At 40.9% G+C, this 13,978-nt stretch overlaps 1 protein-coding gene across 1 annotated transcript in view; it reads right to left on the bottom strand.

Moving 5' to 3' along the window:
- GK (glycerol kinase) overlaps nt 1–13,978 on the bottom strand; it is a 311,446-nt gene that overhangs the window by 47,186 nt on the left and 250,282 nt on the right. The window contains exon 16 of the mRNA XM_030202379.1: nt 9,150–9,234. Within this exon, the coding sequence (XP_030058239.1) occupies nt 9,150–9,234 (85 nt within the window). The remainder of the gene's footprint in view (nt 1–9,149; nt 9,235–13,978) is intronic.

Raw genomic sequence — 13,978 nt, 5'->3', positions numbered from 1 at the left:
AGAAACTATTATAAAGAATAAAATTACAGAACACATAGATAAACATGGTTTAATGGGACAGAGTCAGAATAGGTTCAGATAAGGGAAGTCTTGCCTCATTTCACTGTTTCATTTCTTTGAAGGCATGAATAAATATGTGGATAAAGGTAAGACTGTTGATGTAGTGTATCTAGATTTTCTAAAACCTTTGGATAAAGTTCCTCATGAGAAACTCCTGAAAAAATTAAACAGGCATGGAATAAGAGGCAATGTTCTGTTGTGGATTAGGAATTGGTTACTGGACAGGAAACAGAGGGTAGGGTTAAACGGTCATTTCTCTCAATGGAACAGAGTACTGGAGGAGGGATTAGTACAGAGCCTGGTGCTATTTAACATATTTATAAATGATATGGAAATCAGAATCTGTGAGATGATTAAGCCCTGCTATATGTCCTCCAATTCGACATGTCGAGCGCATTTGACATGGTAAACCACAACATATTACTGAGACTCCTTGGCTACTTCTGGATTGATAGAAACGTACTTAACTGGATCAAGGGCTTTCTAACCACCAGAACATACCAAGTAAAATCAAACTCAAATATATCACCACCGTGGAAAGCAGCCTGTGGAGTACCTCAAGGATCACCATTATCCCCAATACTCTTCAACGTGATGATGATCCCACTGGCAAAGTCCTTGTCCAATCGAGGTCTCAAGCAATTCATCTATGCAGATGACGTTACAATCTACATTCCTTTCAGACATAACTTATCAGAAATAACCAATGAAATCAATGATGGCCTGAACATCATGAACTCTTGGGCAAACTCATTCCAATTGAAACTGAACACTGAAAAAACTTACTGCCTCATCCTCTCATCTCAACATAACAATTACAAACCCACAACCATAAGCACCCCAGGACACACACTCCCTACTTCAGACAGCCTAAAAATACTCGGCGTCACAATCGACTGCAACCTTACCCTCGAGAACCAAGTAAATACCGTAATAAAGAAAATGTTCTTTGCAATGTGGAAGCTCAAACGTTCTACTCAATGTGGAAACTTAAACGCGTAAAACCTTTCTTCCTGAGGGAAACTTTCCCAAACTTAATACAATCAATGGTCCTAAGCCATGCAGACTACTGCAACGGAATCTATGCGGGATGTAAAGTACAACTCACAAAAAAACTCCAGACCGCCAAAAATACAGCAGCCAGACTAATATATGGTAAAACATGATTCGAAAGTGCTAAACCCCTACGAGAAAAGCTGCACTGGCTCCCAATCAAAGCATCTTCAAAATCTGCACTTTGGTTCACAAAATCATCTAAGGCGTAGTCCCAGGATACATGATAGACCTCATAGATCTACCAACCAGAAACAGAACCGGATCATCACGATCATACCTAAACCTACACTACCCAAACTGTAAAGGTCTAGGATACAAAACAACTTACGCATCCAGCTTCTCCTATATAAGCACAAAACTATGGAATGGACTCCCAAATGCGGTGAGAACAATCCGTGACCACTTAAACTTCAGGAAATCTCTAAAAACTCACCACTTCAAAAAGGCTTATCCCATCGATCTAACGTAAATCCCCACACCCAGCAACACAGCATAAATGATGATCGTACTGGACAATTTCTAATCTTCATTCCCTTCGACCCATGACGCCTGACCCACACCTACCTCATCTGATCACAACACAACCTTCTATTTGTTATCAACCGAACTGGCAAATACCTCTACGGTACTATGTAAGCCACATTGAGCCTGCAAATAGGTGGGAAAATGTGGGGTACAAATGTAACAAGTAAAAAAATTAAATTTGTAGATGACACAAAATTATTCAAGGTCATTAAAACATGTGCAGACTATGAAATATTATAAAAGACTGGGCATCCAAATGGCAGATAAAATTTAATGTGGACAAATGTAAGGTTAAGCACATTGGAAAGAATAATCTGAATCATAGTTACCTGATGCTAGGGTCCACCTTGGGGGTCAGCAACCAAGAAAAAGATCCAGGTGTCGTTGTAAAAAATACACTGAAATCCTCTGCTCAATGTGTGGCGGTGGCCAAAAAAGCACACAGGATGCTAGGAATTATCAGGAAAGGGATGGTGAATAAGACAAAATTACTATAATGCCTCTGTATTGCTTCATGGTGCGACCTCACCTTAAATACTACATTCAGCTCTGGTCGCCGTATCTCAAAAAAGATATAGTGGAATTAGAAAAGGTTCAAAGAAGAGTGACCAAAATGATAAAGGGGATGGAACTCCTCTCATATGAGGAAAGGCTAAAGAGGTTAGGGCTGTTCCGCTTGGAAAAAAGACAGATGAGGGGAGATATGATTGAGGTATACAAAATCCTGAGTGGTAAAGAACGAGTAACATAGTAACATAGTAGATGACGGCAGAAAAAGACCTGCATGGTCCATCCAGTCTGCCCAAGACAAACTCATATGTGTATACCTTACCTTGAATTTGTACCTGTCCTTTTCAGGGCACAGACCATATAAGTCTGCCCAGCAGTATTTCCCGCCTCCCAACCACCAGTCCTGCCTCCCATCACCGGCTCTGGTACAGACCGTATAAGTCTGCCCTCCCCTATCCTCGCCTCCCAACCACCACCCCCTCTTAAATCTATTTTTTACTCGTTCTAAAAGTACAAAGATTAAGGTTCACTCAAGGAAATTACATAGAAATACTTTTAAAACAAATAGGAGGAAATATTTTTTCAACAAATAGTTAAGTTCTGGAACGCTTTGCTGGAGGATGTAGAGGAGTGTGGTAGCCATGTTAGTCCACTCTTAAGGTTATCAATAGAAATCAAACAAAATAAAACATGTAAAAGAAAATAAGATGATACCTTTTTTATTGGACATAACAATACATTTCTTGATTAGCTTTCGAAGGTTGCCCTTCTTCGTCAGATCGGAAATAAGGATACTGGGTTAGATGGACCACTGGTCTGACCCAGTATGGCAACTCTTATGTTCTTATGTAATTAAAAATAAAAAAATAAAACATCAATTAGATTGAGACTTGGGAGCATTTCCTGTTTCCTGTTCCTTCATCAGAAGAAAAAAATGGCTTGTGGGAACTTGCTACTTTTGTTTTGTGGAATGCAGTGGTAAATTATAAAAATGCACTTGCCTTTTTTTTTTTTTAATTACTACTATTTCAAAGAGCGGTATTGAATAATGAGGGAAGGGCTTCCTTCATGCAGAAGTTCTGTCCAGACTGAGTTAGTCTAAATATGGCAACATTGTCCAATTCCGAACACTTAGTCACAAAGTTATATTAGTGAAAGGAAGGAAGGCCAGAAATCTCAGCAGAAATCCAGACCACAGTATCAGCCTGCCTGTCTGACATTGCTGCTTGGATGTCTCACCGGCATCTGAAACTAAACATGACCAAGATTGAACTTCCTATCTTTCCCCCTAAACCAACCTCTCCTCTTCTCACATTCTCTATTTCTGTGGATAACACTCATATCCTCCCTGTCTCGTCAGCTCGTAACCTTGGGGTCTTCGACTCCTCTCTCTTCTTCTCTGCACATACTTCAGCAGACTGCTAAAACCTGTCATTTCTTTCTCTATAATATCAGCAAAATTCATCCTTTCCTTTCTGAGCACACTACCAGAACCTTTATCCATACTCTTATCACCTGTCGCTTAGACTATTGCAACTTGCTTCTCACAGGTCTCCCCACTTAGCCATCTCTCTCCTCTTCAATCTGTTCAAAATTCTGCTGCACAACTTATATTCCGCCAGTGTCGCTATGCTCATATTAGCCCTCTCCTCAAGTCACTTCACTGGCTCCCTATCTGTTTCCGTATATAGTTCAAATTCCTCTTACTGACTTACAAGTACATTTACTCTGGAGCTCCTCAGTACCTCTCCACTCTTATCGCTCTCTACACTCCTCCCTGGGAACTCCGTTCACCGGGTAAATCTCTCTTATCTGCACCCTTCTCCTCCACCGCTAACTCTAGACTCCGTTCCTTTTATCTTGCTGCACCATATGCCTGGAATAGACTCCCTGAGCCGGTAAGTCAAGCTCCATAGCTGGCCATCTTCAAATGTAGGCTAAAAGCCCACCTTTTTGATGCTGCTTTTAACTCCTAACCCTTACTCACTTGTTCAATAATCATACTTTATCACTCCCACCTTAGTAATTCCCTTATTTGTCCTGTTTGTTTGTCCTAATTAGATTGTAAGCTATCAAGCAGGGACTGTCTCTTCATGTTTAAGTGTGCAGCGCTGCGTACGTCTTGTAGCACTATAGAAATGATAAATAGTAGTAGTAGAATTATGAGACTGAAAGATGCTGTGGACGGCTTTGTGGAGAGCGATGAAGAAAAAACGAACGTGCTAAACAAGTACTTTTCTTCTGTGTTCATGGAAGAAACTCCTGGAGAAGGACCATGATTGGCTGGTAAAGGTACATATAAGAATGGAGTGAATATCATAATGTTCACAGAAGAAAGTGTTTATTATAACATACATACCCTTCTCGGGCAACCTAACCGAGAAAGACAGAATCCGGATTAGCCTAGACACAATGGAGACCTCCATCTCCACCTTCAGGTTAAAGCTAAACAGAGAGAAAACCAAATTCTTGGTTAAATCAAGCACCTTCTGTCGTCTCCCCTACCACACTTTTACAATTGACCAAACGAGTTGAAATACTGTATTACTTTGTCTTATTATGCATCGGTTTTATTTTGATTGTGTATGTTGATTCTGTTATCTGCCTAGTTGTAGGGGGGGGGGGGGGGGGGGGCTAGAAATTTGTAAATAAATAAATAATAAATAAATAAATAAAATAAGTAAGTTTCCCACTAGAAAGCAATCTTAAAATCCCAGGAGTCACTCGACCAAACCCTGACACTTGACGACCAAATAACCCCAGTCACAAAGAAAGCCTTCAGAATGCTCTGGAAGCTGCGAAGAATTAGAAATCTCTTCCTGATTGCAACCTTTAGCTCCTAGTTCAAACTCTGACATTAACTCAACTGGACTACTGCAATGGTTTATACATAGATTGCAAAGATCTGAGGCTGAAAAAACTACAAGCCGTCTAAAACACGGCTGCCTGTTGATCTTCAGGTCTCCCCTACTGCAAGCACTCCACTGGCTCCCCATAAAGGCCAGAATAAACATCAAGATACTAATGCTTGCCTTCACAATCCTCCAGGGACTAACCCTACCTACATGATCACTTTAATCGACCTTCCGCTCAGAAATGCTCTGACGGACGCTCAAATCCACCTTTTATGCCACTTCCCAAACTGTAAAGGAGAAATATATATAAATCTTTTTGACTATTATAAAGAACAAAATTACAGAGCATATTCAAAAGCATGGATTAATGAGACAAAGTCAATATGGATTTAGTGAAGGGAAATCTTGCCTCACCAGTCTAGTACATTTCTTTGAAGGGGTGAACAAACATGTGGATAAAGGTGAGCTGGTTGATACTATGTATCTGGATTTTCAGAAGGCGTTTGACAAAGTACCTCATGAAAGACTCCAGAGGAAATTGGAGAGTCATGGGATAGGAGGTAAAAGATCATCCCGCAAATTCCTTAATCTGCACTTCCCCAACTGCAAAGGACTAAAATACAAGCTAACACATGCGACTAGCTTCTCCTACATGAGCACGCAGATATAGAATGCACTGCCAACTGACCTGAAAATAACCAGCTTTCGCAAATCTCTGAAAACCTCTCTCTTCAACAAGGCCTACAATAAGAATCCATAGCTTAACTATTACACTACACCACTTCACACCACACCACCTCACCCTTTTCTGATAGTCATCTTTTTATAACTTTGTCTTGATCTTTTTTTCACCATCCATGATCTTGTTGTAACACCAACTGTATTGTCTCCTGGAATGGCGATGCCATAACAGGTTTTTGTAAGCCACATTGAGCCTGCAAATAGGTGGAAAATGTGGGATACAAGTGCAATAAATAAATAAATAGTGGATTAAAAACTGGTTAAAGGATAGAAAACAGAGAGTAGGATTAAATGGTCAGTATTCTCAATGGAGAAGGGTAGTTAGTTGTGTTCCTCAGGGGTCTGTGCTGGGACCGCTGCTTTTTAACATATTTATAAATGATCTAGAGATGGGAGTAACTAGTGAGGTAATTAAATTTTCTGATGACACAAAGTTATTCAAAGTTGTTAAATCACAAGAGAATTGTGAAAAAATACAAGATGACCTTACGAGACTGGGAGACCAGGCGTCTAAATGGCAGATTGACGTTTAATATGAGCAAGTGCAAAGTGATGCATGTGGGAAAGAGAAACCCGAATTATAGCTATGTCATGTAAGGTTCCATATTAGGAGTCACTGACCAAGAAAGGGATCTAGGTGTCGTCGTTGATGATACGTTGAAACCTTCCGCTCAGTGTGCTGCTATGCCTAAAAAAGCAAATATAATGTTAGGTATTATTAGGAAAGGAATGGAAAACAAAAATGAGGATGTCATAATGCCCTGTATCGGTCCATGGTGCGACCGCACCTCGAATATTGTGTTCAATTCTGGTCGCCACATCTGAAAAAAGAAATAGTGGAATTAGAAAAGGTGCAGAGAAGGGTGACAAATGATAAAGGGGATGGGACGACTTCCCTATGAGGAAAGGCTAAAGCGGCTAGGGCTCTTCAGCTTGGAGAAAAGGCGACTGAGGGGAGATATGATAGAGGTCCATAAAATAATAAGTGGAGTTGAACGGGTAGACGTGAAGCATCTGTTTACGCTTTCCAAAAAATACTAGGACTAGGGGGCACACAATGAAGCTACAAAGTAGTAAATTTAAAACGAATCGGAGAAAATCTTTCTTCACTCAACGTGTAATTAAATTCTGGAATTCGTTGCCAGAGAATGTGGTAAAGGCGGTTAGCTTAGCAGAGTTTCAGATTTGGACGGCTTCCTAAAAGAAATGTCCATAGACCATTATTAAATTGGACTTGGTGAAAATCCACTATTTCTGGGATAAGCAGTATAAAAGGTTTTGTACTTTTTGGGATCTTTCCAGGCATTTGTGTCATGGATTGGCCACTGTTGGAAACAGGATGCTGGCTTCATGGACCTTTGGTCTGTCCCAGTATGGCAATACTTATGTACTTATATGGATACAAGGTAAACAGTGAAGAATAACTCTTCGAGGAGGAAAAAAGATCTCATACAACTGTGGCAATTAATTAGAGATTCTTCTGCACCCAGTGCAAAACGAAATTATGGATCAAAACCCTCTAAAAATATATATATATATATTTTTTCTACTATTTCTATTCAGTCTTCAAATGATTCAACGATACCTCCCTGTTTGTCAGATCCTGAATCTTGCTCTCCATAATAACACACAGCTACACTATTATTCGGTCCGTTTCTCTATTACACCATGGACTCTTGGTTACAATAGCTCTTAGTTTTGCTGTTAACCTGTTGATTGTAGCCTTTTTGTTACAAAATACAACTGTTACACAATAGATTAATTGTCAAGGTAGGTCCCCTATTACTATGTAACCCTGATTACAGTTCTTTATTTGATTCATTATCTTTAGTAAGTCATCCATTATACTGTAAATCTGTTGCTTGAAGTTCCTTATTACTATGTAAACCACATTAACTGATTCTGTTACACTGTAAGCCACATAAAACCGAACTTGATTTAGATAATGTGGGATAGAAGAGTAAAAAATGGAAATGGAAACGTATCTTACTGAGATACAGAGATTGTAAGTTTCTACATATTTCTTTAATCAGAGCTTAGTTAAATTTGTTAATTAATCTGTGTACCTATTAATTTGAGTTAAATAAAAGCCACACTTCAATTCCTAAGCAAAGCTGTATTCACTGTGAGCAGGGCCGCCAAGAGACTGGTCCCTTGGATGCCCGGGCCCGGGGAATTTTGTCCCCCCTGCCTCCCCCTCTCGGCAGCCCTGACTGTGAGTACCCCTCACTTATATAAGGCATAGCATTAACAGGGTATTAGAGTATTGCCTAATAAGGTATAAACAGATCATCTAACAAAGGAAGAGCTCATCCATCTTAGTCAAGTCCAAAGAAGTCTTCGGAGGATGGCTGGTCCCAGCTTGGTTGAGGCTGGCACACTGACACCAAATCCTTGATGGGGAAGTGACCCACAAAGCGTGGACGCTTCTCAGGCACCAGTGATGCCAATGCCCCAGTGCTCCTGATGCCATGACTTGAAGGAAACCAGTGCTGAAGCTTTTTAGCCCCTGCCCAATGCACGGCTTCAGTATCCCTTAGCACTGATGAGTACATCAAATCCTTATATGTCCTCAGGGTGGGATTCGAAGATGCCTGGTCCCTGCAGGTGCTATTAATGTTCAATGTTGAGGCAAGTGGACACCTCCTTAATGCAGATGATCTCGGTATCCAAAACAGCTCCAGAAGCCATGGGCATCGATGCCTCCAATGCCAGAGTTGATGGACCAGAGTTGATGGACCAGACTTCTTAACACTAAAAATACTTTCGTGCTGTTCCTCACGACTCTGACAGAGATCACAAAAAAACAGTCAGGCTCTAGATATGACAGGTGCCAATTATAAGTATCTGTGATATGGTCCTGGGACAATGGGATCACTTCACAAAACCACTGGAAGTTTTTTGGGACATCTTGGGGAAAATAGCCGAAGCAAAATCAAACAGCCGAATGGCAGAAAAAAAAGGAAGAAAAATGTGTCCTGATTAGAGTGATCAAACTCAAGGGGACCATCAAGCTGTGGAAAATAAAGAAAACTTACTGCCAAAAACAGTAAGAAATTACAGGGACAAGAAAGGTAGGGAGAAGTGGTCCTGTGCAGCAGTTACAAAAGAAAATAAGGCTGCAAAAGCCAAACTGAGGTGAAAGCTGAGAGGAGAACTGCACAGCACAGAATGTCCTCAGTGCTTCATGGATGGAGAGAGACTGGTCCTGCACAGTTGTGGTAGGTGAGCACATATACACGATCTGGTCTTCTAAACGCTTCTAGAAGTTGCTGGGAAGTGTTCTGCCCAAGCTCCACTGGATGACATCACCCATATGTAGAAACAGTATCCTACTTGTCCTCGGAAAAAAGCAGTGCCAGATAAACAAATCAGATAATTCTGGAATGAAAGCAACCTCACCTCTCGTGTTTGGAAGCAAACGGCTTCCAATGCTGCAAAGGCAATGTGATTTCTATTGGTGAACTGAGTAAGGCCACAGATGATTCTGCGAAAGAGAAAAAAGGATAAAGAAAATTAAAACAAATCATATCTGCATTAGTAAATATATGAACTCTACATAGCAAGCAGAATCAAGTGTATATTTATGTTTGTGCTATTCATGGAAAATTGCAAGCTGGTCAGTATATACATTTCAACTACTTTTTATTGCTTATAAACTGTTCTGCCCCCACATTCATGGATACACATACCAAAGCATACTCTAGGAGCCCAAAACAGTGAAATGATTGACCTAATATGGTTCTGGGTGACCACGCTATAAATATATAATTTTTGATAATAGAGATGTCCTCAGAGATGTAAACTCACCCAAGCGAGGTGCCTCCCGGTGGGAAGCCCTCTAAGGGTGGACAAATTTCTCAATCATAGGGCTTCTCTAGGGTATTTTTCTAACACATTTTTTTATATATACCAAAACACCCTTATGTGCTTCAATCAATCAATCAATATTCAACGTTCACAAATCACAGAACCGAGTAAGTCAACCCTAACACTCACGCCTATAAAAACCTCATGCACATCTAAAACTTTCCGATGTGCTCAAAAACTTTCTGGACTTAAATATGTGTGTAATGTCTCTATAATTAGGTGCTGTTCATGCAATAAGCAGTTCAAAAAGTCAAATAATCAAAAAGGCACTTAGCATATAAAAGGCCTTTTTCAAACAGAGAATCAGAGGGTTATAACTAAGAACAGTCAATTAGAATAGAACAAAGGAAATCAATCTAAATACCTATTTAACAAATAATACTTTAACTATTTTCAAATAGATAGATAGTCGGACATACTTCTTATAAATACTGGAAGATTATTCCAGTCTTACTAGATTGATAGCAAAATGAGCTGTCATGAAATTTTTTCAAAAAGACTTCTTTAGTGTAGGATAACCTACACTAAAAGTAGAGCAAAATCAAGAAGATGATCTAAAAGTAGGAATAGACAAAAACAAGTGGATGCTCGGGAATGAACCATAGATAATTTTAAAAACCGAGCAGGCAACCTTAAACTCTACATGGGCTGCCAATGTAGATCCCTCAACAATGGAGTTATATGATCAAACTTCCTAGCCCTAAAAATAATTTTTGCCGCAGTGTTTTGCATCAACTGTAGTCTATTTAGTAAATTTCTGTTAATCCCTGCATGTAAAACATTACAGTAATCCAACTGAGTCAAGACTATTGCCTGAACTAACACTCAATAGTGCTCAGGAAAAAAACAGATCTAATCATCCTTATCTGACGTAATTTAAAGTAGATCTTCTTACTCAAGCTCCTTAATTGATGTTCCATTGTCAGTCGAGTATTGCAGGTTTTCCTCTCAGCTGGGCTGAGGTTCTGGCCATCTCCTTGCCTCTAAGGTGGCTAGATATGGACTCTATGTGCAGACGGCAATAATTCTTTCCAAGCAACTGAACTGTAAATTAATTTTCTTTTACTATGGTTGCTACATTAAAGAAGAGTTGGATTAAGAATTGAGAATCAGCTGGTAAAATGTTTGCTTGGGAATGGTTTAGCTGGCTGTTGAAGCACTGTAACCTCATCTAGCCTAGAACAACACCTTAAGCTATGAAAGGCTACTTTTCAGACACATTTGAAGATTCTGCTTTTGATACTGGATTGTCCTTATAAGTGTCGATAGTCTCTACAATGCTGTTTTCTTGCCATCCCTTCTCCTACTCTTATATGATCATAAATGACTTGAACGTCCTTTGTATATCCTGATTCTTCTCTCTGGAATAGACTTCCAGAACAGCTTAGGCTTCAGAACTTCTGCCTGAAGGGTAAGTCTGGGTTCATTTCTAGTGGGTAGATATTCAAAGCTATTTAAATGGCCCGGAGAAGCTTCTGGCCATTTCAGTTGAATGTTCGGGGCTATCTGGGGATTTTCAGCAGAACATAACAGGTGAGTGCTGCTAAATATCTCCGCTAACTGGCTAGGTTAGGGGCGGCCGGGGGCACAGCGTGGGCAGTGTGTCTATTTAGACAGTAGTGATGTTCAGTGCGCTAATTGGTTAAGTAGCCACATAAGGTTAGGACAGTAAATCATCTGTCCTAACTTTATGCAACAAGTTAACTGGGCACTGGTCTGAATATCAGCCAGTGCCCAGTTAACTTCTGGTTCTGCGGCCATACCCAGATATTCAATGCCAGGAGCCACACATGCACCAGAATTGAATATCCAGGGTTAGGTCAGACTGTGGCTGGAAGTGGCTTGCTAGCTGCTTACTGCCACAGATTGAGTCTTGGACATTCTTTTACAGTCTAGATTAACTTTACATCAACAGATCAATAATTTGGTGAAAAAATTATTTTTAAGCTACATCAACTAAGGGCAATTAGATCCTCTCTCAGTAAACATAGTTTTAGAATTATTACTCAATCTATACTTTTTCCGCAGTTGGACTACGGCAACTCGTTATATAGAAGTATTATATAGAACTATATCTTCTAAATTGCAAGAAAGACTCCAACATTTGAAGGATATCACTGTCAGGTTAATATTTTCTACGGGCAAGTTCGAGCAGGTCTCTCCACTGCTGGTCACATTATATTGGCTTTCAATTAGAGTGTTGAATTTAAGATTGTTTGTTCGGTTTAAATTCTGTCTTTACCCAGTAATTGGCTTACTTCAAGGAATACCTAGAAGTTAAAGTTAAAACTATCCTGCAGTGAAAAATATTCAGAATAAAACAATTAGAATGATCTTTTCCTTACAATTTAGAACAATCTTCCATTACAATCTTCTGTTAGAGTGTTGCCCTTCCATTATCTTTTCTGTAAAGCTTTCAAAACATTTTTTCTCGCAGGTATGATGCTAGTTGTGTTATGTAATTTTTCTCACCAAATTCAGGGGTCCTTTTACTAAGGTGCACTGAAAAATGGCCTGTGCTGGAGGAGACGCACGTATTGGATGTGCTGGCCCATTTTTTAGCGTATCTGCAAAATAAAGGCCCTTTTTTGGGGCTGAAAATGGATGAGTGGCAAAATGAAAATTGGCACTCAACTATTCGGGGCCTGAGACCTTACTGCCACCCACTGACTTAGAGGTAAGGTCTCACGCGTTAACTGGACGGTAATCGTCAGAGCATGTACAATGCCGATTACCACCCTGTCAGCAGTGCGCGAAAGACAAATTTTCTGTCGCACATAGCAGGTGTGCATAAAAAATGAAATTACTGCCTGGGCCAGGTGGTAGCTCAAAATTGATGCGTGAAGGATGCACATATGCGCCTACACAGTTTAGTAAAGGGCCCCTTAGTAATATGGTATTTTCCCTCGAATGTTGAGGTCTCTTCGGTGTTATCCGCTTACAATTTTTTTCCCAAAATAAGAGCATATAAGTTTGTATATGTTTACAGTACTGAATTTTGGGCCCTTGGCTTTTGTTAAAAAAAAAAAAAAAAAAAAAAATATATATATATATATATATAATAATTTGCTCCTCCAACATTCCAATGTGGCTCACTGGGATCGTAACCATCTCCTGACATCACTTGGAACGTTGGAGGAGCAACTGTGCAGAAGCAGACTTTTCAAGTCATTTAATAAGAACCAAACTCATCTTACTCTTTCTTTGATCTGTGTGGTGGTGGCTCTGAAAAGAGCCTTTGGGTTTATAACAGAATCAAGCAAGACGCACAGCTTCATGATCCCCCCTTCCCTTCCTTCCAGTTACAGGCACCCTCCCTCCGATTTTTAAAACTCATCTTCACTTACCATGTCGGGATTACGGCGGCCGGCAACAGTGGAACACAGCGTGCAGCCTTGGCCCTTCTCTCTCTGTAAGCTCTGGTCCCGCCCTCATTTCCTGTTTCCACAAGGGAGGGACCAGAGCTGAGAGAGAGAGAGAAGGGCAGAGGCTGCACGCTATGTACCGCTGCTGGCGCTCGCTGTAACCCCGATGTGGTAAGTGAAGATGAGTTTTAAAGATCGGAGGGAGGGTGCGTGGAACTGGGAGGAAGGGACGACGACCCTGGAAATGGGAGGGAGGGACCCTGGAAATGGGAGGGAGGGACCCTGGAAATGGGAGAGAGGGAGAGAGGGGGGGACCCCCTGGAAATGGGAGAGGGGACACTGGAATTCAGAGGGGGGGCCTGAAACTGGGAGGGAGGGGGCCAGGGGACAGATGCTGCACATGGATGCATGGAGGGGGCAGGGCACAGAGGACGTTGCCTGCATATGGATGAATGCAGGGGAGAGAGCATAATTGGGGGACATGGGACACACACTACACTCACACAGACAGACACACACATTTGGTCTCTCAATCACACACTCTTTCTCTCTCACACATACTCTCTCCTAACAGTTCCCTTTAAAACATAATTGCCATTAGAGGACAACCTTGCTAGCGCCTGTTTCATTTCATTCAGAAACAGGTCTGTTTTACTAATATTATATATATTGTAAGGAGTATGGGAAGGAGTATGTAGGAAGAAAGAGACTGGGGAAGAACCCCAGCTACCAAAAAGGGAAAGAAGACACTAGGGAGGTTCCGATCCTGCCCAAGAAGGACATAAGAGTAGAGAACTACAAGTCCCAGAAAGCCCCGGGAGAGCACCTGGTAAAGAGGAGAAATAGGGTGCACATCCCAGAAGCTCCAAAAGGAGGCCAACCAAAAAGGGAGCAAGCTGAGGCTCCACCTTGGTGGAAAAGGTGGTGGAATAAGTGGGCGGGGAAAGAAAAGCCCCTGAGCCCGGTTAATGAGGGAAAAGGGAATCAGCTGGAAGA

Source organism: Microcaecilia unicolor, chromosome 4, assembly GCF_901765095.1.
Source record: "Microcaecilia unicolor chromosome 4, aMicUni1.1, whole genome shotgun sequence".
NCBI lineage: Eukaryota > Metazoa > Chordata > Amphibia > Gymnophiona > Siphonopidae > Microcaecilia > Microcaecilia unicolor.
This window is presented reverse-complemented; position numbering and strand designations above follow the sequence as displayed.